Source organism: Archocentrus centrarchus, chromosome 7, assembly GCF_007364275.1.
Source record: "Archocentrus centrarchus isolate MPI-CPG fArcCen1 chromosome 7, fArcCen1, whole genome shotgun sequence".
Lineage (NCBI taxonomy): Eukaryota > Metazoa > Chordata > Actinopteri > Cichliformes > Cichlidae > Archocentrus > Archocentrus centrarchus.
This window is the reverse complement of record NC_044352.1, coordinates 20048370-20072246: the sequence shown is the minus strand read 5'-3', so window position 1 is coordinate 20072246 and position 23877 is coordinate 20048370. Positions and strand designations below refer to the sequence as shown.

The 23877-nt window shown below is 39.5% G+C and overlaps 1 protein-coding gene across 1 annotated transcript; it reads right to left on the bottom strand.

Moving 5' to 3' along the window:
* Nucleotides 1–1593: 1593 nt before the first annotated feature.
* slc26a10 (solute carrier family 26 member 10) lies at nucleotides 1594–7338 on the bottom strand. Its single transcript, XM_030734249.1, has 18 exons — nucleotides 7045–7338; nucleotides 6623–6733; nucleotides 5939–6096; nucleotides 5650–5814; nucleotides 5406–5558; nucleotides 5234–5316; nucleotides 4990–5137; nucleotides 4778–4891; nucleotides 4411–4488; nucleotides 4233–4328; nucleotides 3243–3349; nucleotides 2967–3036; nucleotides 2592–2774; nucleotides 2437–2491; nucleotides 2180–2265; nucleotides 2037–2091; nucleotides 1818–1924; nucleotides 1594–1732 (listed from the first exon to the last, which is right to left on the bottom strand). The coding sequence occupies exons 1-18, from the start codon at nucleotides 7307–7309 to the stop codon at nucleotides 1697–1699; spliced, it is 2070 nt and encodes a 689-aa protein (XP_030590109.1). The 5' UTR covers nucleotides 7310–7338; the 3' UTR covers nucleotides 1594–1696.
* Between the last annotated feature and the right edge of the window lie 16539 nt (nucleotides 7339–23877).

Sequence of the window (23877 nt, the reverse complement as noted above, 5' to 3'; positions counted from 1 at the left end):
GTTTCCATGTTTTCAGACTACCTTACCTTAAAGCAGATCTTCATGTAAATAAGAGCTTTTTGACTAAATCGCTGACCTTCCTGGGGGAGTTTCCCCTGCGACTTTTTTTATGGAGAAAATGAAAAGTGTGTGTGTGTGTGTGTGTGTGTGTGTGTATTGGTAGGCCTGAGTGTAGAATCTGGCTTAAGTAAACATTTGGCTGCAGCCTTGTGTATGGCGTTCTAATTGAAGTGGACTACTTCCTGCCAATTAGTGAAACACTCCTTGAGCTTTAAAGGGAAAACCCAACGGGCACGGTATCAAGAGGGCTCTTTGAAATATGCACAGGAAAAAATTAATAACTTGGCTATCCAACATCAAGCAAGGAAATAATTAGGGTTTTTCCTTTTTGTCCTGGTTTTAATCTCTCACTACATATACTGTAGTTTTTATCGGGTCAAGGTAACAGGATTGTGAGAACAGGAAGGCTCTTACCTGTTGGACAGCAGAGGGCAGCATGGCAGTAAAGATACTTTCAGTAAATGTAATGACCATAACAGATGATTTCATCTCTTATGACTTGTTTTATAATGTGTCCGCGTTTTGAAAGTAAAGAGAGGTACATGTGCCAGAAAAAAAGTAGAAGGTTTCTTTATTTCCAGTTAAAACTACATTTTGCACGATGAATTAATCTGCAGAGCTGAGAACCTTTCTTTCTCTGTTGATTTTTTTGGGGGGGTTTTTTTGGAATAATAAAATGTCCTTTGTCACTGCTATTATGTAATTCTTGTAATTCTTTTTAAAAAATCTTTCTCACTCCGGACCTTCTGATCTACAGTACCTGACCAAATAACAAAGACTGCTCTTCTTCTTTCTTCCAAATCTCAGAGAGCGGCATGCTTCACATTCCACACCATTTTCCCCCAAATAATTATTCACACTTAATAACTATGTGTATATGGGACCCATAGTTATTCACACTTAATAACTATGGGTCCCATATACACAGATTTAGAGACTTACAAATGAAATTTTACAAATATTTATTAAATGTTTTTATATTCTAGGAAGAAAAAAAAAACCTGGTGCAAAGTTTTGTTTGTATTGTGTATTTATTGTCAGAACAGCCACTGGATGGCACAGTTGCAGCAGGTCGTCTTTCTGGAGTTGCAACGTTATTTACTGTACATGACTGCATACTGAAGCACAGATTTAAAAAATATATAAATATACATAGTAAAAAATATATATAGTGTGCATGAAATGCATTTGTATTTAGAACAAACAAAAAATAAATAATACAATGCTAATATCATGCCAAAATACAACATATACAACCAAAAAAAAAAAAAAAAAAATCACAAATTTACAATAAAAAAAACCCAGAAGAAAACAATTCATGTCTTCATGAACAGTATTATTCACATAACTAAGTTGTATTGTTTTGTGTTGTGGCGTAATTCCGTCTGCATGATTTGGCTCCGATTTAAGTTTAGCAAGAGTGAGTCTGACATTTGAGTAAACATGTTAAAAATATGTAAAAAGTTAACACAATTCAAGACATCATGCTACAGCAGGCTACTGCGCCTTCAAAACACAGGCATACAGTACAGTCTTTGCTAATTCAACAGAAGCCCTGGTGCTTTCTGCCATTTTAGCACTACACACTTGGTTGAGGGGTACATGATCCCATCATCATCATCAATATCCTCCTGGCTCATACCCACACAGTCGTGTTCTCTGAAGGTTTTTCCTGCAACAGACAACAGAAGTATCATCATTATTTTAATTATCAGAATTAAAAGTCTCATCTATTTGTAAAATATTCAGATCTTTACCTTCTGCTGTTGAATATACACCACAGCATCGTGGACAGTGACGAAGATATGCTGAGGGTTCACGTAGTTCATCAGGCCACTCGATGTTAGGATCTTTAAGACACTCTCTAAGCACAGAGAACCAGCAGTCAGTATGAATCATTCCCAAGTAAACAAAGAAAATAACAGAAAAAAAGAAAAACAATTAGGAACAAAATATTTTGGGTACATAGGCCTTACCATTGCAGTTTGCCAAATATACATGAACTCCAATTTTCTGGCACTCGGTACACATCTGCAAAAAAACAAAAGCAATAGACTGCATTGATTACAATGCATCATTACAGTGGCAAGTACATTAAGTCTTACTTTGACTGACTAACCTGCGTGAGTAGTCTTGCTCCAGCAACATCAACAAATATCACACTGCTGCAATCGATTAGCACTTCCTGCACATCGCTCTCTGTTTCTGCAGAGAACAACAAAAACAGTTGTTGTTTATTTGCTGCAAAAGAGTCTCCACGGAAAATGTAAATATGGCGATAAAAGTACACTTAAATGTTTTATTAAAATAGATTAAATAGTAGGGATATTTATAATTTTTTACTTCACACACACCACTGTAGAAGTCACTGCGTACCTGATTTGAAGAATTCGTTTTCTGAGGAAAATGATGTGTTTGCAATACCTCTTTCCTAAAGAACAATGTAGGGGAAACGGAAAGTTACTGAAATGTGTACTGTAGATTTTTTATATTTCGTGACTCAGCTAAATGAGCGATAACAGCAGTCATACCACGGTGTTGACAGTGGTATCCCTCTCCCGCTTCTCCAGGGCTTTTCTGGCCTTCTCCCAGCTGCTGATCTTCTCTGGTGTCAGGCCCAACAGCCTGCTCATTTCCTCCCTGAAGAAGCTGCGGTTGCCATAGTAAATAGGCCCATTGTAAGTCAGGATTTTCACTCCAGGCACTTCATAGCACTGCAAGAAAAATGGGATTGCTTCACCTTCATTCTGGGATATTCCTGCTCCAAATGCAAATGCAAATTTGACCATCAGTTATTAAAAGGTTAGGAAAAAATGGAGTATGTGTGTCAATGTTTAGGTAAATGAGCATAGAGTTGATTGCTCATTTTCACATTTGAAAGAAGAAAAATTATAAACTTTGCTCACCTTGCTGTGGTTCTCCAGAGGTCTGTAAATTTCTGTGTTGCTGGCCCGGCCAAGTACTGAACAACCAGCCCTATTAAATCATAAACTTTCAATTAAACTAACACATTATGATACCCTACATGAGGTACAGACATGAGGCGAGCGTGACGTTTCTGTTTATGTGATTTTTATTTTTAGCCTTTCGGGTGTGCACACTTTCCTTTATGACTGAAACTGATAAAGCTGCTTTTGCTGGTTTGCACTATAGTATCTATGCAGAGGGAATGGAAAATGTACCTTTGTGTGCGACAGATGACAGTCATCATAGAGAAGACCACCCCAATAGCCAGGCCAAGGTCCACATTGAGTATCACCACAGACAGCCAAGTTACAAGCCAAACCATCTACACACAAACACAGACACAATTATGCATTGTCTTGTCAGGATATAACAATTAACAATGGACGCCTGTCAGCGTAACTTACGGTTAATTCTAGCCAAGCAATTAATGTGAAAGTGCAAGGATCAAGCAATTTATCTGATGTGTTCCCTATGTTCCAGTAGCTCAGGATTCCAGGACACTGATTAATAATTCTTGGCTCGAGCAGTGTTTATTTCACAAAGCCTGGCAAGTGATACAGCAGTTACTGTTTAAAGATAGTACAAGTGCCATCAATTTGTCAAATTAAGTTGGAATAATTGGGCATTAATATTACAGACAAAGTATGGAAGACCTGTTTGGAAAATAATCACAGCATTTCTATAAATGCTACATACTTTGATACAGTTTAAAGTTGGACATAGATTGTACTTGTCTCCCGCTTGGTTAAATATTCACATATACTTCACCCCATCTTTGTAAAATGTTCAAAACACTGAGGAAGTTTGTGTCACCAATTTTTACACAGCTGATAGTTGCAAACTTTGCATTTGATTATTTGAGTTCCTGTCCTTTCCTTTGATTTCCAGTAGTTTTAACAGGCAACCTTTGCCCTCTGACTGTGTATTGTATATTAAAGACCCTACAGTAAAAGAGAGAAAACCCCAACAATTAGACGACCCCCTGTGAGCAAGCGCTTAGCAATAGTGGGAAGGAAAAATTCCCTTTTTAAAAGAAGAAACCTCTGGCAGAACCAGGCTCAGGGAGGGGCAGTCATCTACTGCAGCCAGTTGGGGGTGAGGGGAGGGAGACAAATTAAACAAATCCTTCTTCCATTTTCTTATGTTTAATTTTCTTTAGAAGAGAGAAACTCTTTTGATGTTATATTGCTTTTAAATGGCCTTACGAAGTCAATTTTGCTGATTCTCCACAGTTCAGGTAAGTCTTGGAACTGCAGGAACATCTGCCTGAGGCTGGTAACATTGATGCATGCCAGGACTGCCTGAAGACACAAAGGACAGGATAAGTGAATTTGCCCTCTCTCCTTCTCTGATGGTTGTTCAGACACACACATTTGAGCTCACCTTGGGTAGGAAGTAGAACAGTGGTCCAATCAGCAGAAGGACAATCAGGACAACAAGACTAGTGAACAACCCAGAGAGCTGCAGGAATACACAAAAGATATACAATGAAAGGATTTATACATTAAATGTAAAACCATCACTTTGCATTTCTCTGTAGATTTTTTTTTTTTTTTTTTTTTTAGATTCAGGCGTGTTTTTCTGCAGCATTTAAAACATCAGTAAAGGTGCATTTCAGTCATTTTGCTGCTTGTTCCTCCGTGACATTTCAAATTACTGAAATGTCTTTAACCAAAAGAAGCTCCCAGTGGCAGGTAAGTTTAATAACAAGAGAAGACACATAGAGGCATTTGAATACCATATACGCTACCTGTGTGTATCCTCCAGCACTCTCGAGTATATTAGTGGTGGCTAACGTGGCTGAGCTGGGGAAGCAGGTAAAAAAGGAGGACACTGTGTTGGAGATCCCATGAGCCAGCAGCTCCTGAAATGAAACACGGGTTCAATGCAAAACAAGTTGACAGGTTGGCAAGAATCTAATCAAACATTTCAACAAGCAGCAGTGACATTCCTGGATTTTACCTGGTTGGGGTGTATCGAATATCCATGTTTATCAGCATAAATCATTGCCAGTGAGACAGACACAGCATAACCAACAAATGTTATGGCTATCGTGTCCCCAGCAATGGCAGGAAAAGTGTGAAAAGCAGGCAGCTGTGGCCTCGGGAATCTGAAGACCGAGAGATTTGTGAGAATTGGTCAAAGCACTTTTAACTACTGAGCAAATCTGTGTTTTATTTTTTAAAATCTAAATCTAAATGTTTACCCAGCAGGGATATGGCCAACTATCTCAATGTTGTAAGTAGAATCCAGTGAGGAGGCATAAGCCACACCTGTAGCAGTAATCACCTGAAGCATAAAATCACAAGTCTAAGCCTGTTTTATACATTGTAAATAATTAAATATACTTTTAGCATTCATAAAGCCAGTTAACTAACCGTGAGGATCTCCACAGGGATAGGTGTTCGCAGGCGGTGCCTGAAACGAATGTTGAGCTCCTTAACTGGGACCAGGACGGCCAAACACATCAAAGAGATCAGCAGCTCCGCCATGTTAGTCTGAGGCAGGTTCTCCATCACGGATGCTAAAGTCTGAGCACATGAGACAGTGTGAAGACAAAAAAAAAACTCAAATAGGAACACCTTTTGTGGAATCAAGGCCTCATCAAGAAGCACTGCTTACCTTGAAGAGGGAGAAGGCACCGGTGTGACGAGGTAGCCGCAGGCCCAGCATGCTTTGCAGCTGGGAGATGGTGACATGGAAGGCAGCAGCGCTGGTGAAAGCCTTAACAATTGGCTCAGATAGGTAGGTGGAGAGAAATCCCAGCTGAAGAGCAAACATGCAGAGCTGGACGAAGAGAGTTTAACACTGTAAGTTTGATACACACACAGATGAATCTGCCACCTCTGCAGCATAGTTATTACTTCACTTTATGATTTTTGGACATCGTGACTTTATGCATCTGTTTTACCATAATAATTCCTGAGAGAAGTGCTATGGCTGAGGCCACACCAATTCTCTGGGCCTCAAAGTCAGTCGCTTCAGAAGAACTTGAGTTCATCTCCAGAGGACTGGGAACCAGCTGCTCCACCACAGAGCCAGTCATCAAACTCACTACAGCAAAGGTCCCTAAAAAAAAGGCCAACTATCTCCTTATCAGTGTAAAAACAGCATAAAAGTAGCCTGAGTTTCAAGATGGATACTTGAAGTCCTTTACCACTTACATACTGGCTGGGTACCCTAAATGTTGTTCTTTTAACCTGAAATTTGATGCCTTTTCCTAAAGTGACCCACGTTACAAAAAAGTAAAAAATAAAAATTACAATATTTTAAAATAATTACTATAAAGTTCTGTGCATTTGAGGCTGTTTTGGGTCAAATTTGACCCACGCTGAGGCAGATTTTAGATCCACCAGTCTAAAACAGTGAAACCGTACACGTCATGTCTGTGTGTATTTTTTATGGGACAGTTGTGGCAGTTCTCGAAAGACTTTGTCACAGACTTTGTCTTATATTGGTCTAAAGTGACCCAGACCATACCGTGAAGGCATGAAAAGTATGTAAGGGTTAAATCTTCAACACTGTCATCCCTGAATTTTATTGTGTACACTTCTATAGAATCTGTAAATAGACACCATGTGGGTTAATGTCTTACCTGTGGATACATGGCGACCTGTGCCAAAAAACATATATAGGACAACAGGGAAGAAAGAGGTGTAAAGGCCAAATATTGGAGCCACGGATGTGAGTAAAGCAAAGGCCATGCCTGTTAAGAAAAAAAGAAAGAAAGAAAGAAAGAAAAGGACAGTTAATAATGTGTTACTCAGCCTTCCTTTAGGAATTTTATTTTGTTTATCCCGTTCCTCACGCTGAGGCCAGGAGATGCAGTGCACTTTGATCGAAGTTTACAACTTAAACTACTTTTGCACACTTTGCAATGGTTTTTAAAAATAAATTGCTCTTAATTAAAGCATCAGTATTAACATATTAACAATTAACTACGTTTTGTCGTGATGTGCATTAAATATTTTTCTAACTCTAACTTCTTCTCTTTTTTTGAACGCAGTGCTTACTCACCTTGCGGAATGTGAAGAATACCAACTGTCAGTCCTGCTATAGTATCTCCTAGAATCCATTTCTTTAGCCTGTATCTTGGCAGCCAGCTGAAAATGGGCACTCTCTCCCTCAACAGGTGAAGGCAGGCTCGCTTTGAGCACCTGCACCTCCCTGCGATTCTTTCCCGGAGCCGCAAGCTTCCACTGGCGTTATCATCAGAGCCGTAAGCCTGTTTGAATCGGTCCTCCGTGTAAACGCTCCTGTACACGGCAACAGAAGCGCTCATATTGTCTCTGTAGAGATAACTAATGACACCGAGCAGCCGCGGCAGTTGACTCAGTCAAGGTATTGTCAGCTGTATTACATATATAGCTGACTCTACCCTGACCTCAAGAGCCATTGCATTTTCCTGTCAGACTCTTCCTAGCCAATGACATGGCTCATAGCTCAACTTTTTTTTTCTTTTTTTTTTTTTTTGTTACAGTAATCAACAAGTGTTTTTTTTTTTTTCTTCACATCTTTGTCCAGCCTCAAAAATTATAAAGGTGTGTGCTGGTCGATTTTCCCCCCTTTACAGAAATCCTCTGGGTCCTACTGCTAAAGGGTTTTTTTGTTGTTTTTTTTTCAGCAAAAGATAGAAAGACAGACATACAATCTGCCTGTCCTCCACTCACAATACCTACTTCTAAACACACACATATACACTCCTTCACACTGCACTGCTATGTGGGAGGTCAAAGGAGGCACAATCGATAAAGTCATACAATATATAGCACTGTGAAACTCCTAAAGAGATCAAAGTAGTATTGCTGGTGGAGCTGAGGTGTAACCTCAAACCATGTCAGTTAACAAGGAGTTCATTTCCGAGAAGGATGAATGTCTGTAATGGTGGGGGTTGTTTAAACTGTGTAGCCATAAGGAAAAGAGTCTGCATGGTACATGAGACCTCTGTGAAACTCAATCATACATGGCATCCTGGTTCATGGATCAAACCACACCTTGACTCTGATCAGAGATTGTATGTGACGAGTGAGATGTTCTTTGTCAGACATAAGGGGATACAGGGGAGCTTGGGATAAATACAAGATAAAACTGGATCTGTTTGTGTTTGCCCACTGGCCATATTATCTGCAAGAGGCAGCGTAGAAATCTAACCGTATAATCAAAACAGAAATAGTTTTACCAAATGTATGAGTAAGGGTGAAGCAGAAGGAAATCGCTGTCTCAAGAAAGGATCAGTCTGAATGGCGGTTATAAAACAAAGGAAATGGAGAATTTATCTTAGAAGTAAACGCCAGTTTTGGGTGCTGTGAATGAATCTCTTTCGTCTCATGAATAAAGTCTCCCATTCCATGGGAAGCTACGTGAGGTAGGGCAGGCAATGCCACTGCTTTCTATTGTTGTACAGGGCAACACCCAGGGGTTTCGGCTTGAATGGGCCTAGACCTTGGCTAGAAGGGCATCGAGTTTAAATTTGAAAATTCAAAATGTACTTTAAATAAATTCATGCATGCCCCAAACATCAAACATTCATCAAAGGTAACAAAGCATGAGCTATAAATGTCTAACCATGAACCTAGTTAGGGCAGACTCAGGTGTAATAACAGTATACAGAGCGCCATACAGGTATAATAACAATGTAATGTATAAGTACCATAATTCCAGTGTAATACCTGTGAAAGGTGATCAAAATATTTGAATAATTAATACTGAGACAGCAATAAATGTTCACTTACTTTTGGATACTCACTCTCAGACATTATATCACCCTGAGGAGTTGTAGTACTATAAAGTATTCAATTTGCTATCAGACACAGGCTGACACATCCACTTGGTAACCACTGTGTTCTCTAAAGTAATTAATCTGGCACTCCCATCAGCAGGGCAACATCACAACAACAACTTGGTCAGGTTTGGAAAACAGTCAGGGTATGGGTTAAATAAGTACTTTGGGGTTAGGTGAGCTTTGCTATACTGACAGTTAATTACTTTATCTCATTTTTATTTGTGTTTTGTTTGTTTCTGCACACACAAAAAAGGATCAGTGCAACCAAGCTATACAGCTGCACACTTTGATGATCTCTGTAAAGTTCATCACTGCATTGTATGTAGTCATCTGATTTATTCTTAATATAAAAATAATCACTTTTGGAGTTTTCATGTCAAGTACATGAAATCATTTTCATATGCCATGTCCCCTCAGCCCAGGGGGTGTTAGGCAATCCCACATACAGCGACAAAGCTGGATCCAGGTCAAATATTTAATCCCAAGGAATCTTTCTTTCTAATTACTATTGCTCATTTTATTTAATTTTTTTTATAAGGAAAACATTTGCTAATTTGAGCTGAAACTTCCCATGTTGTTGTCATTCTGTGAAAGAGAAACCACTGCTAAGAATGCAAGGGGAGTCGCACAGGGTGTAGGTGAAAGGTCCAAGGATGTGCTACAGATGCAAAGCGCTGCATGGGCAGTGTGATGTATTCTTGCCTTTGTAACTCAATGAAATAAACAGACATGCATGTGGAGAGTTGTTTTGTTCCTGTGTCATATTCCTAGAATTTCTGTCTCTGGTGGAGAGGCGATCCAGTGATATTAGGGACTTCCTTTAAATGCCAGGAATGTGGGCCATTGTGTTGATTAGCTCCAGAGGATTTATAAACATGCCAACAGAGTGATGTGTCTGCAGACTGTTTAAACAAGATATTAATCAGTTGTTAAATGAAAAAATGCCTTGAATAGAAAAGGATAATGCAAACCCCAAACTAGACAACCACAGTTCTTCAGAACAATGAAAATGTGAATACCTGAGAGGCAAACTAAGCTACCACTTGTGTGCTTTACATACAGCTTGGTCCATAAGTTTTTGAACAAAGACACAATTTTCGTAGTTTTGCCTCTCTACACCAACATAGTGGATTTTAATCAAACAATCAAGATATGATTGAAGTGCAGGCTTTCAGCTTTAATTCAATGAGTTTAACAAAAACAATTCCACTAACTAGGAATTGCAACTATTTTCAGAGGCCAAAACGTAATTGGACAAACTAACATAATTTCAAATATAAGGATTGCTTTTAATACTTGGGTGAAAATTCTGAAGTCTGAGATCCTCTTGAGTTGAGATCCTCTGCTAGGTCATTACTGCAACCGCCTTTAGTTGCTGCTTTTCTTTTTTTCTTTTTCTTTTTTTTTTGTGGTCTTTCTGCATTCAGCTTTGTATTTAATAACTGAAAAGGGTTGAGATCAGGTGACCAACTTGATTGTTTCTTTGCCTGGAGAAACTCTTGGTTTCAGTTCCACTGGCAGCCATACATACCCATGCCATAACGTTGCCCCCACCATGTTTAACAGATAGTGTTGGGAGTAAGGGGTTCCAAAGTGCTTACTCATAGGAGGTCATTTTGACTGTTGTAGGGTCTTTACCCCACAATATAAAGCCCCTTGAGGCCACTGTTTGTTGTGATTTGGCTTGAATTGAACGTTGCAAGCTTCTGCACACACACTAAGGTGTGTATGTTAAACTGTAGTGTATCCCCAGCCCAACAGCAAGAGTCTGAGTTTCAACAGGTAACAAAGGCAGTGATGATCAGTCAGGCTTGCAGCACTGAAGCCTCCATTTCTACCTGGACATGTTTCTCCATTAGAATCACTGTGGCAATCGTTTTGAAGTCTTTCTGAGCTGGTTTTCAACTCGCTTTGCATTGTCGACTTTGTGCTTAAACTTAAACGCTAAAAGAAAAATTGCATGTGTGTCCTCGTTAGGATAGGGATTTGTGTGGGACTGTAGCCTAAATTGTATATTATTAACCATTTTAAGGCCATGTTATGGAGTAACACAAAAGTAATAAAACAAGTAGTTCAATGAATTACATTTTCAGAAGAGTAATTGTATCTCCTTCTCCAAAGTTCTCAAGACTCTGGAACAAGGTAGTTTCATTTGTCCAGATGTGTTTTTTCAGAACTGTGCATCTGTCATCGTGCATTTTTAGTTGTTTTCTGTGGTCTTTCAGACTTTTTCAGTATTGCTGAGCTGGTCTGTGCATTCATTCTTTTTAAGAAGGTACCAGATTGTTGATTTTGCCACTGTTAAAGTTTTTGCTATCTCTTTGATAAGTTTCTTACGGACTTTCACCCCAGTGGTGGCCTTCCTTGCTTGCACTAACATCTCTTTGGGTCTCATATTTCCAATTACAGTGAAAAGCTATAATGTACAAGTTCAGCACTTTGAAACAACTTCAGATATTATGCCTTCTTCACTTGTCGTGAAATAACAAGGGAGAAGGCCTCACCTGGCCATGAAACTGCTTGCCAGTCAATTGTCCAGTGGCTGTAATTCCTAAACAATTAATGCAATACTTTTGTTAAACCTCTTGAATTAAAGCTGAGTCTTCACTTTGATTGCTTGATTTAAAATCCACTGTGGTGGTGTACAGAAGCAAAACATTCGAAGGGTGTTTTTAAATGTGCAACATACTTCTTACAGTAGTAAATGGTGTGTTTTGTTCAGTTAGTCGTTCAGATGTAGGTTTTTCATTCCTACCAGTCCAACAGGCTCCAGCCACTGCTGGGTGCAATGCATTCCAAAGTAATACATTGCTGTAATCATATTACATTTTTTAGTAATGTAACGCATTACTATACTAGCATCACTAATCACATTACAGTTACAATTATGTCATTACTTCCGTTACAAAGGTTCTGCAGTTATCTGCATGTCGGGTGGATAGAAACATCAAATATGCTTTATTCTTCCTGCATCTCTGCAATCAGCTGTTCATGTACAAGGAGGAGGAGAACGATGGAGCAGTCTACGGCTTTTGAGGGGTGGAGATATGGACATTACTTTTATTTTTATTGCAAGAACGGACAAGAGTGCAGTGATAAAGTGCACACAGAAACAACATAACTAGGCAGCTGGACAGCCAGCATGTTAACACAAAGCTGACGAGTGATGTTACAGTCGAGTGTATCTGGAACCAAGCCCTGCACCAAGAGCCTGATCTTCAACAGGTAACAGAGCAATTTTGAGCAGTCAGACTTGCAGCGCTGTAGCCTCCATTTCTACCTGTACATGCTTCTACAGTAGAATCACATGAATTCTCTATGGGCTGGTTTTCATCTTTGCTTTGTGACGTTGGTTTTGTGTTCATATGTGAGCACTCAAAGAAAGCTCATATGTGTGTCCTCATTAGGATAGGAGGGATGGTGTGTGGGACTGTAGCCTCAGGTTTATATTGTTAACTGGTAATTGTGTGAAAATGCATTTCAGTTTCAATTTTATGTTAGGGCGTAATACAAAAGTAATGTAGCAAGCAGTGTAAATAATTACTTTCTCCAGCAAGTATTGTACTGCATTACTTTTAAGAAATGTAATGAGTAATGTGTAATGCACTAGCACTGACACTGGAGCAAACTTGCTGTAGGAGACATAACACTGTATATTAACTGTTAACTGTAATTTCCCCATTGTGGGACTAATAAAGGTATTCGTATCCGTATGTAATACTGTATATGTAGTAAAAATAAATAAATAAATAATGACCTGTGGGTTGTAATAAGCTTCTTGCACAAGCAACCTATGGGATCAGTTTTCACGGCTGTTGATGTTTTTGACACACAGAATTGTCCTGGAAGAAAAACAATTAGTTATCTTGTCCAGAGTTCAGTGAGGCTTGAAAAAACATCCAATCTGATAGCAGCTGAAGTTATGTTTGGCAGCATGATCCCACTTTCCTTCTTGCATTAGCATTAATCACATTATAAAAATATTTCATCCAGCCTGTCTCCTTCATGCTGAGTGTGTGTCCTGATCTTACAGGGTCTTTCAATTATTCTCTTCCAGGGAGAGTCTCCAGTTACTTTGTGGCCTATAGTTCCTGCTATTGTTCTTTATCTACTTTATGGGATGCTTGTCCCGACCCCCCATGGCGTGTTCATTTGGAAGTGACCTTGTCTATGAGGTTGACTGCTGGAAGCCAAGCCTCTCCTTGTGTCTCCGTACCTCTCCCAACCCTTTCCGTTTGCTGCTCGTCTCCATCCATTAGTTCCTCTCCTTGTCCTGTCCAAGTATTGTTTGACTTCAGAAATCATCTCCCTTCTGAGGAATAAGATTGCCAAAGTCATTAATTTATTGTTATTTGTCACTCAGACCATACAAAGCTCCTGCAAGGGTTAAATGCCAAACAGAAACTGGGATTTTGTCAGACAACCATTTGATTTGTTTTGAAAAGTATATATTTTATAGCAGCTTGTATTTAGGAAATATATATATTTTTTAAAATGCATGATTTAGTTTTTTCCTTTTAATAATTCTTCCATTCTCAAATACACCTGTAATCACCCATGTCTCAATTTCTAGCCAACACACTATAATTTCATTGCTTTTATCAGAGCTGTGTAGTGAGTTCTACTCCCATGTCCCCGATCTGTTTGTCTCACTTGAGGCATACATGGCAAGCTTAAAGGTTTTCACTTATGATTTCAATACTTCTCTTTTAAAGCAGTTTCTTACCTTTGCGTGAGTTGGGCAGATTTTGCAGTGGACTGCTTTTCCTGTTCATTTGTGATGAACGTCACTTGACCTCCACCACACCTACACAAGTCATGTCCATTCATCAAGCATCTGGGCCATGCATCTCCTGGGCAGGCAAGGGAGTACCCGCCTATATCAAAAGTCCCCCTACGGAGTGTGCACTCAAGAAGCATCCTCTATAGTTAAATTTTATGTTCCCATATTCCCATATGATTAAGGCAAAGATTGATCAGTTGAGTACAGTAAATGTTTGGTCCAGTGCTGGTGCAGGAAATGCAAACTTTTACTGCTCTTACAGTTTAGAAACCCTTTGCCTGAGCACCCTGCCTGTCATCAAAAAAGAAGAAAAGGTGAGACCTGGATTCCCATCTGACCTTCCTTTAGTTGTGTCCCTGTTCAGGATGTAGTGTGTCTCACACACACACACACACACACACACACACACACACACACACACACACACACACACACACACACAAAGTGTACTGTTATTACTGTTCACATGTGCTCTGCCATCACAGAATAGTCACCACACAACAATAGTTGTAACCATTTATCATTTGATCACTCAAAATGACAATTTGATTTATTAATCCGTGACGGAGAGCTGTTTTGAGATACCGAGGCTCTGGGTTGACTGGAGAGCCTGGGTTTTGGGATGTGTCACTTCCTAGCCTATGCCAAAGCATTGTGCGGCTCAAGTACACAGTGGCGACACAGCCTTGAACCACATTGTAAGAGCCATGACTGCATTGTCTGTTTCACCTCAACACTTCTGTCAACACTGGATTCACTTTCAGCTTTGGAGCACTTAGAGCATTCCACACAACAGGGAAACAACAATTCTCTGTATTGTCAGTTCTGTCGTACGCACACTCGAGAGTAATAATCACTCCCACAGGCATTACACAAAAAATGGTAGGCTAGAAAACAGAAAAAAAGATCTGAGACATGGGGAATTATTCTGCATATGATATGGAAAAGAGTCAGTGTTTATGTTTTCTATGCATTATAAAAGATTCCTCTACCCATCAAAGTTTCTCTTTCTGCATTTTCTCAACCCAAATAAGAAGTATGTGTGCAGGGAATGGGGAATTTCTTTTCCCCAAAGTGGCAAATATTGTGACTGCAACCTGAGCCACAGTGATGTGGTTAAAGGTGTTTTACGTGCATCCACAGTAGTGACTCCTGTACTTCATCTTGTGTGTGAGACTCTGAGTGGGTCCTTGAGAATCACCAGTGCAGCCAGGCTTACCTCACACAGTTCATGGTAGTTACGTTGTACTCATTACCCAAAATGTTGACTCATCAGCTTCAGTTGTGTGCCCCAACACAGTGATCTTTATAGACTGGCATCTCTATATTAAAGACATTGAAACATATTATTTTACCTTTGGTGGTACCTAGACGTGTTAGTGTTGAGCTATATCTCAGATTTCTGCTAAATCTTTCAACAAAATTTCTGTTTCTAAAACTGTATCCTGGTTTCCCCTAGTACTCCCTGACTCTCAAGCTTTGGATTTTATCTACATCATGAGGTGGTGTACTCAAGAATGTAGATCAAAGAGATTCATTTCATGAAAAGCTTTGGAGTGTGATGTTTTTGTCACATATTTTTTTTAAACCAATAACAGTAAAAGTGTCAGAAAGTAACTGAACAGAATATTAAAATTGTTACACATAAGATATGAGTCTCAGGCTGTTTGCTTAAGTAGGTTGCTACAACACTTACACTAGCACAGTGTCATGTAGTCACATAGTGTCACACAGTGTCCAAGGCTGAGTGTGACTGTGAGCTCGCTACACTACAATAATAAGATGAACGTGCAGGTTTCATGCATGTGAAACAAAACATTGTTTTCTCCACTGCATCGCTTGTGTTCACATTCATTTACAGATTCCAGTCTGCTTTAATAATATTCATTAACACTAGATTTCCTGATTTGATGCTGTCAGCTTGAGGCACGACGGCTCTAGCACCAGACACTCTTTCCTGCACGTACCAGGCTGAAATAAGCAGGGTGGAGAGGGCAGGGAGATGCAGGCGCTGAAGTGTACTGGCTGCCACTGCCAAACCACCTTCCTGCAGGGACATCACTCATGAAATCACACATGAAGCTAGACAACAATAGTAAAACCTGAAAAGTTTTGCTTTGTTTGTTTAATTAGTCTGCTTATTGTCAAAAATCAAAACCATAAAAAAAAAAGGGGGGAGAGAGAGAATTTTAAAAGATAAATGTAGGGCCTGTTTTGAACCCTGGAACAATCATATGCATGATACAGTGACCCCAGGGCATACCACCACTGAAGTACATGTCAGTGAAAATATCTGTAACAATAGCTCATCTCTGAAAATACATCACTGTTAGGTGGTTTTTGTTTTGCACATTCCTCTGAGGTGTACACCTACGCAGCAATCAACTGTGTTCTGGTCCATTTTCATCCTGATTGTAGGCAAATGAGATCTGCCTCAGTCCTCTCCTTGTTTCTTCCTTTTCCTGCATGCCACCACCTTTCTCTTCCATTTCTATTCTCACTTCTCCTTATTTTTCCTCCTCTCTTTCTTCTACCCCTTCTTACTCCCCTCCATCACCTTTACCTTGCTCCCAACTTTACTTTCAGCATCAAAGGACACCCATGGCTCCAGCTGGGTGGCTACTAGCTTCTCATTTCCTCTCATGCTCTCCAACCATTCAGCAGTGGCGCGCTCCATCAGGGCTGAGCAGACCCCAGGGAGTCCACCAGAAGCCTCTACTAGGCGCTCACCGACACTTCCTGCTCATTTAAGTGAGCCCTCAGAATGGAGCACTATTGTCCTGGCTGTTATCTGATGGCTCCACTCAACAGAGAGACAAAGCCAAGGACTTGCCCCCCTCCACCTCGCAGGCTGTGCTCAGTTTTTTTAAAAACATATCAATAGCTCAAGAAAGGAGTTCAGCACTGTTAGATGCATAAAAGCACCACACGAGCCACACAGTGGTGGTGTTCAGAGATTGATTATCATACCTGTTTCCCAAATTTGTATAAAATGTAGATAAAAACAGAATGCACCATAAATACAATATATAAACATATCATACATATGATATATAACATACGATAAAAACATACAATATATAAACATAGTAAAAAAAGAAAACAGTAGCTCAAAACTGGAACAGATACATTGTATCATTTTTTACTATAACTGCTAATTTAGGCACTACTAACACATTTTATAAAGGCTGGCAACAAAAAATTGAAAATGTTATGCAATCCACATGGAACAGCTCACAAATAATTTGGGTTTTCTTTGCAACAAGTCAATATCATAACCTGGTATAACAGAGCATCTCAGAAAGGGTCCATTTTACCTAACCTGCCCTCCCAAAAAAATCTTTTCAGTCACATTAATATGCAGTTTCTATTCAAGCAGCAATAAAAAAAATCTACAATCACAAGCATGGTGTAAGTTCAAAAGCTCATTGATTAAATTCACTTCAAAAAGCCTTGTAAACAGGCTTCGGGGAGGCAAATGTGAACACTGAAAAGAAGTGCTTTGATAATTAATTTTCTGCTGAGCAGTCCTGCACTGAAAATGCTCAAAATTTCATTTTGTTATTTCTTCGTTCCCCCAATCACAAATGACACAATGTCTTAAAATAATTTACAGTATGTTTACTATATGTGCAAAGTCCTTCTGGAAAATTTAAGATTCACTTTTTAAGCTTTAAAAAATAAAATTTCTTCTTTCTCACAGAGATTGTTAGTAATTGTTTGCCTAAAAATATATATAACTACATTAATCTATTCTTTATATACACACCTTTTTTTTGTTTGATTTGGTTTTGTTCTTGTGTATTTGTTTGTGAAATGTTTTCACAGCGCTGCAGTAAAGCAGATGCAAGTTGGCAGCGTCCTCTTGTGGAGAGATGTGGTAAAACAAATTAGGCTTTTTCCTCTTTATCCAGAACCTTTCTCCTCTCATTTGGAAGTTTGTCTCTTTTCTGTGCCATTTTCTTTTTGTGTTTGAGACTCTTCGACCCCCCCCCCCCCCCCCCACACACACACACACACACGCACACACACACACACACAGAGGTAAGGGGGTTTCCTATAGAGACACCATTGTTTGTGCTGCATCAAAGGAAGATTTGTTAAAGGAGCTTTGGTGTGCTGTGATATCACCCACATCAGTCAGGTCTACCTGTGCAGGTGCTTACAACCTGGAGTTGGTGAGCAGGGATGGGGGCTGGTGTGTGTGTGTGTGTGTGTGGGTGGGGGGGGGGGGGGGGGGTGCTCACTGTCGGCTCCAATTTCACAGACTTCTGACGTGACAAGAAAGCCTGAAATAGCAGAAGGAAAAGAATCAGGAATGGAGAGGAGTCATATTTAAACCAAGTTAAAGCAACAAATTCATGAATCCCCCTTTTCCTCGGAAATATACATGGAAATGTAAATAAAGTATTTCCCTTTAGTGATGTGATTCTTGTCCTGTTACTTCTGCTTGCTCCTCAACAGCTCTCTCTAGTGGGGTGAAGATGAACTGTATGCCACCTTAGCATGTGTGGTGCGATTACTCCTTATAATGTAGAATTGAACTAATTCTATTACTGTATCATTAAGAGTGATAGTGTAGGAACACGGGCCTGCCTGTGTGTACGGGAAGTGGGTAACTGCTAAGCAGAAATTTCCCTTACAATATAAAACAGCTGCTGTTGCACTTTAACAATTAGTGTGATGATTAAAGTGATCGTCTCTGCCTGATTACCTGGTCTACTGGAGGGAAATACTGAAGTAGCCAGTTATTTAAGGTCTTCCTGGTGATCATTTTTATTACATACTCTTATATAGTATGCATTAGCTCTGTATGTTATATAAAAAAACAAAAACACTAACATTTTATTTGATGCATTCAGTCCTAATGAGTCATTAGTCAACAAGGAAATATTAGTGGCTGGAGAAATGAAAGATTAAGTATTATAAAGTATTACATTAATTGAGGCAGAGCAGTGAAGACATTTTTTTAACCTGTGGTAATCTCACTTATAGTGTGGCTGTTTTACCTGCAAAATGAAGCAGCCCAGACATGAAGCATTAAAGTCATATTGTACAACTAAATACACCAAAATGAGAAAACGAACACTCCTAAAACAATTGAACACTCTAAAGAACTAAAACTCATTCATCCGTCTAGATTTTCCCCTACTTTTTCCACTCTTGTTTTTTGAAGATCAAGCAATGGCAAAAAGTTGAATAATTCTGCCTCTTTGATCTGCACACACAAGTGAGAGTTCATTTCCATTTTTGATTTTTTTTTTCCCCCCTTCCTTTCTGTAAGAGTGCCAGCATCAAGATTTACCTTGGTGTGCAAATGTGCTGGAATAGGTTAAAAGGAAATCTCGCTGCTCTCTCAAAGCGCAAGTGCAGATGTTATGAAGTTAATTAAAAATTTAGCAATTCGTTTCTCCCGTCCCAATTTAGGCTGCATCAAATGGAAGAAAACAGAAGGAAAAATGACTTATGAGAGGAGTCCGTGCAGTCTGTCTTTTTACATGTATAGCAACATCAACAAGGAGGAATATTTCTGTAATGTAAAATTCAGGATGATACACCGATCCTATCCACCGTTTCCCTTCATGCAGCATGCATTATCAGGAAATATGTTACATCCTGTGTGTAGTACATCTATTTCTATTTTAGCAAATAAATCCAAAAACTCTGAATATATAACTCTTCATTCTGTCTCCTAACTCTTCGTTTCTTGCTCTCATTCTGGCCTGCTGTTGCCGAAAGACCTGAAATCAGTCCAGGTTGCTCATCTTCATCTTTAACTCGTTTAGAAGACAACAGTGATGAACACATTTTTAAGCCTCCCCCAGCCACCAGTCTCCCCGACAACTAACCCAGCTTTCCGTGTTTTCTAAAATTGCATCAGTGTGTTGACACAGGCCTGGTATCTTCTACCAACTCTTCCATCCCCTCCCAAATAATAGTGCCATCCACAGAAAGGATGTCAAGTCTCAAGATGCTGCCCACCCCTCTCCACTCCCCCTGTGTGGATGATGCTCCAGGAGGGAGGCGGGTGTAGTTTCTGCACAGGTGCTGCAGCTGCATTCGTACATAATTCCTTTCTGCGTGAGCACTGCTCGGTGTTAGCCTCTATGTGCTGCTTCCCCCCAGTGGGACCCCTCCTCCACTGAGTGATATTACAAGCGGCAGCCGTGCGCCTCTGATCTACATGCGCTGGGCTCTCTCCTGGTCCTGGGTGAATAGCGCTTGACTTGTTCAATTTGTTTAGAAGCCGCGTTCGACGCTTTGAAGCCACACATTTTAGCATAAATCATAACCTGTCTCCTTGCTAACAACTGCTTTGAAATGCAACATCTGCTTTTGAATCCCCAGCTTTACAATTAGTTAAGCAACATCAATAGATTGACTCCCTATAATTTTTCTTGATAATGAACTCATGAATGAACGTGCAAGGGGATTAGTGGTGGGCCCATTTGATTTTTTTTTTTTTTTTCACGGCCATGGTCCTGAGATGGATCAGTCCTCATCAGCCTCACTGTGCTGGGACGCCGTTAACTTCCCAAAGTTCTCAGCGTGTTCTGACTGCAATCAGACACACCTGTTAAATTGGGTTACCCTCCATGGTAACCTACTTAGGAAGTGTCATGGTTGTGGGGCATGTTACCGGGCCATGTTGTTTACTCTTTCATCACACTCTTCAGGATCCCTGTTTGTTGGTTTGTTTTGCAAAGCACAGCCTTCTGTTCAGCTGTGGGAAAAGAGCGGAATCAAACACCCGGAGAGCACCCTGACGTTGACATTGATAAGCTTGGCTTGTCACTTTCCATTCATCTGAATGACACTGATACTCAGTTTGGATCTCTGGAGGAAGTTGTGCAGACGCAGAAACCAGGTGCACATGCTGCAACTGCTGCAAAAGGCAGCTCCTTCCAAGTTTGCAAAATCAAGTTTATCTAAAGTTATTATAGCAAATAAAAGAAAATACACCTAATATTGGCAGGAGTTGTAGCTCTTCAGTGCACTGTACTAAAGTTAAAACGGATCCATCAGTTGGAAACCTCTCATCAGGTGCATTAAGAATTCCTTTTGCAGGTTGAAGGGGAAAATAACAATCCCAAAGATTTTATTTTCAAAGGCAAGCATTTGATCAGTAGTCATCAATTAAACTTACTGAGGTGCAAATTACACCACAAGGATTAGATGAAAGAGCCTCTGTGTCATTTTCTCCCCTCCTCCTCAAAGCTTGGCTTGATTAGCAGTACACACAAACAGCAGGCTGATCCCTGGCATGGTGGTGACAGGGTGACACTTCCCCTCACATTACGCAGGCTGAGCTGACGGAGGGGCTTAACAGAAAGTGGCATCACAGGCGTACATTTACAAATAAATCTACTGCTCGGGCTGTGCAGCACTCTTCAGCACATGTAGCCCTTGTATCTCTGCTCCTACTTTGCATTTCTGATTTCAGCTGGAGCTTTGCCATAAGATCCAGTTACCATACTGATCTCAGTCCTTCTTCCCAGATGGCATTTTTGGGCCTCCTGGATCATTTTTAAGAGGCAGGATCCATATGATTCTAGGTTTTGTTTCTTACCGCTGCTACTACGGCCTTCTGTAATATCAGTGTTCCAAGTGGCCATTTTCTCCAGCATATGGTCATGACAGACAATATTAATGCGAACCCAGGCTTTTGCTAACTCTTATACTACAACTATTTTCTTTAGGAGTCAGCCACACTAGCTTAGATCAAATCAGCTAATATTACCATGACAGGTGCTTGTGTCTCCCACAGCCACTGAACAAAGCTATAAGATCAATTGGCAGAGGTCCCTGCATGCTACAATACCCACATTAACTTGATGGCTGTAAACTGTATTGTCAAGCGTTAAAGGTAATTGTTTACCTGTGTCATCTTTGTCTAAATGGGTTTGTATAGGCTTTGTGATTGATAATCCCATTGTTTCTTTCTTCTTTTGTCTTTGTGTTTGCTTTTTTATTATTCATTTTGTGTCACATTGCACAGACAGGCAATTGTAGGGAATTCATCTTTTTAGGGAATTTACAAAGCAGACCCTATGAATAAACAATTCATTTTTTCCCAGTAAATTAGTAATCATTAATTTTAAATGCTGAGCTGGGGAAATAAATTAACATAAAGTTATCAGACTCAAAGGTGCAACAATGGATACTTTAAACACCAAGAGGAAACTCACAGAGGATGCCACACAACTGACACATGTACAGCACCTTCTATAAAAAAAAATCTCTCAATCATAATTGCAAACAATTTCACTGGTCACAGATGAATATACAGTATATATTTGACTTAAGCTGTCAGTATCTCATGAAATACAAATGAAGGCATGCAGCTGAATAAAGACAAAAACAGGCAGACTGTCAGAAACAGATTGGTGGCAAATTAGCATAAAAACCTGAACCCTTCACCCTTATGTTCGGGGGACCCAGCGGCTCTGTTACAGTATGGGCTCTCAACCCATTGTGCACACCTTTGAGATATTTTGGAACTGTGTGTTAAATATGCCCTCTATGACAACAAAATAAATCAATTAATTTAATAAATAGATACATAATAATATAAATTAATAAATAAAAATACTATATGAGAAAATATCTTTAGGAAGAACTTCCAATAGATTTCCAAAGACAGAAAATCAATGCCACCGTGCTGCTCCCAGCACTTTCATAAGACACTTTGTTTTATCAAAGCTTTTACAGGTAAAACCTATGATAACAAATAAGTACATACATATGTAACTTCTACACTGAGGTGCAACTATGGCAATAATAATATACATATTTCACATAATAATTGAATAATGAATAATAAATAATTTAACTTTAGAGTTACTGGTAAGTGTATTTTGTCATCAACAGAGCTTCCTGTTCCAGCCTGTATACAACCTAACCGGACACTGGCTTTAGAGCCATATTTACCACAGAGATCTGAAAGCGGTGGCTATAGATCTTTTCATCTCATTCTCCTCACAAAGAAAACAACCTGTGTACATTTGTCAGTTTGTTTCTCTTTTTGAGGTAAAAAAAAAGTTTTAACAGTAAGTAGCAGCGTCACTTATCTTTTGACTGACTACATGTCTCGTCATGCAACTTTGTCACAAGTCTGCTTTTCAGATCAAACGCAATATTTTATAGGCCAAAACCTTCAAAGCATATCATATCCTGTCGAGATGATGAAATGATCATGAAGCACCATGAAAGTGACATTTGGCAGATGGACTGCATTCATCTTTATCACTGCAGAGTTCCTGTACTACTTTCCTTTGATAAAACATGAAACACCTTCTCTGCTCAGATTTTCAGCCTGTGACAAGTGTTTTAGTTTCAGTACTTAGTACTCAGGTGTGTGTGTGTGTGTGTGTGTGTTTATATATATATATATTTATATATATATATATATATATATATATATATATATATATATATATATATATATATATATATGTATGTATGTATGAATGTTTTTCTTCAGTCAATCTGTTCCACAATTAAACTTACTGACTTCTACAATCAAGACATCATAGTCCAATTTATATAATTTGGCCATGAAGGTGAAGAAAGCAGTGATTTCATGAATCCATTTCTTTTACTGTATCTGTATTTCACAAACCCCCTCCGTCTTCCCTGGATCTCTCTCTTTCTCTCTCTCCCCTTTCGTCTTTCGTCTCTGGGAGTATGGGTGCATGTCAAGTGATTGTTGAATTGAAATATTGATGTGGAGTATCAAAGCGTGGCGTAGCACTCCTGTGTTTCCAGAACTAACCACGAAGCGCTTTGATCAGATACTCCTGTGATCTGACTTCTGAAGTTGTTAAGAGTGCTGGAAAACAAAATGCAAACAAACTTCAAGTGCTCTTGGTATTGATAAAAGTTTTCTTTGACAAGTGGAGATGCGTGCTGTCTGCCTGCGTCTGCCCAAGACTGGAGATTTTGGGGTTTTCGTACATGCTAATGGACATGAGATGAGGGAATTATTATAGTTTTCTGCTGTTCACACACCAAGCAATGCAAACCGTGGTGCAGGGGTGGGAATCACCTCAGAATCCCGCTGTGATATCAAGGCTCTCGAGTAGCAACGCAAAACTATTCTAAGTCTGTGAATTATGTTTTAATCCAATTCTGATTAAGCATGTTAGAGTTTATCGTTTTACTCCATTAGCAAACTAAAAAGGCTAAATTAAGTCACTTGTGAGTATAGCACATTAAAGAAGTCTCCTCATGCAATGAAACCTACTGTGCTTACAGGGGAAAAAATGAATAAATAAATCATTTG

Coding starts and splice junctions, on each gene's coding strand:
- slc26a10 (XM_030734249.1), bottom strand. CDS start 7,309: ATGAGCGCTTCTGTTGCCGTGTACAGGAGCGTTTACACGGAGGACCGA. Junction 6,734..7,044: donor TATTCTTCACATTCCGCAAG/GTGAGTAAGCAC, acceptor TTTTCTTAACAG/GCATGGCCTTTGCTTTACTC. Junction 3,037..3,242: donor GTCATCTGTCGCACACAAAG/GTACATTTTCCA, acceptor ATGATTTAATAG/GGCTGGTTGTTCAGTACTTG.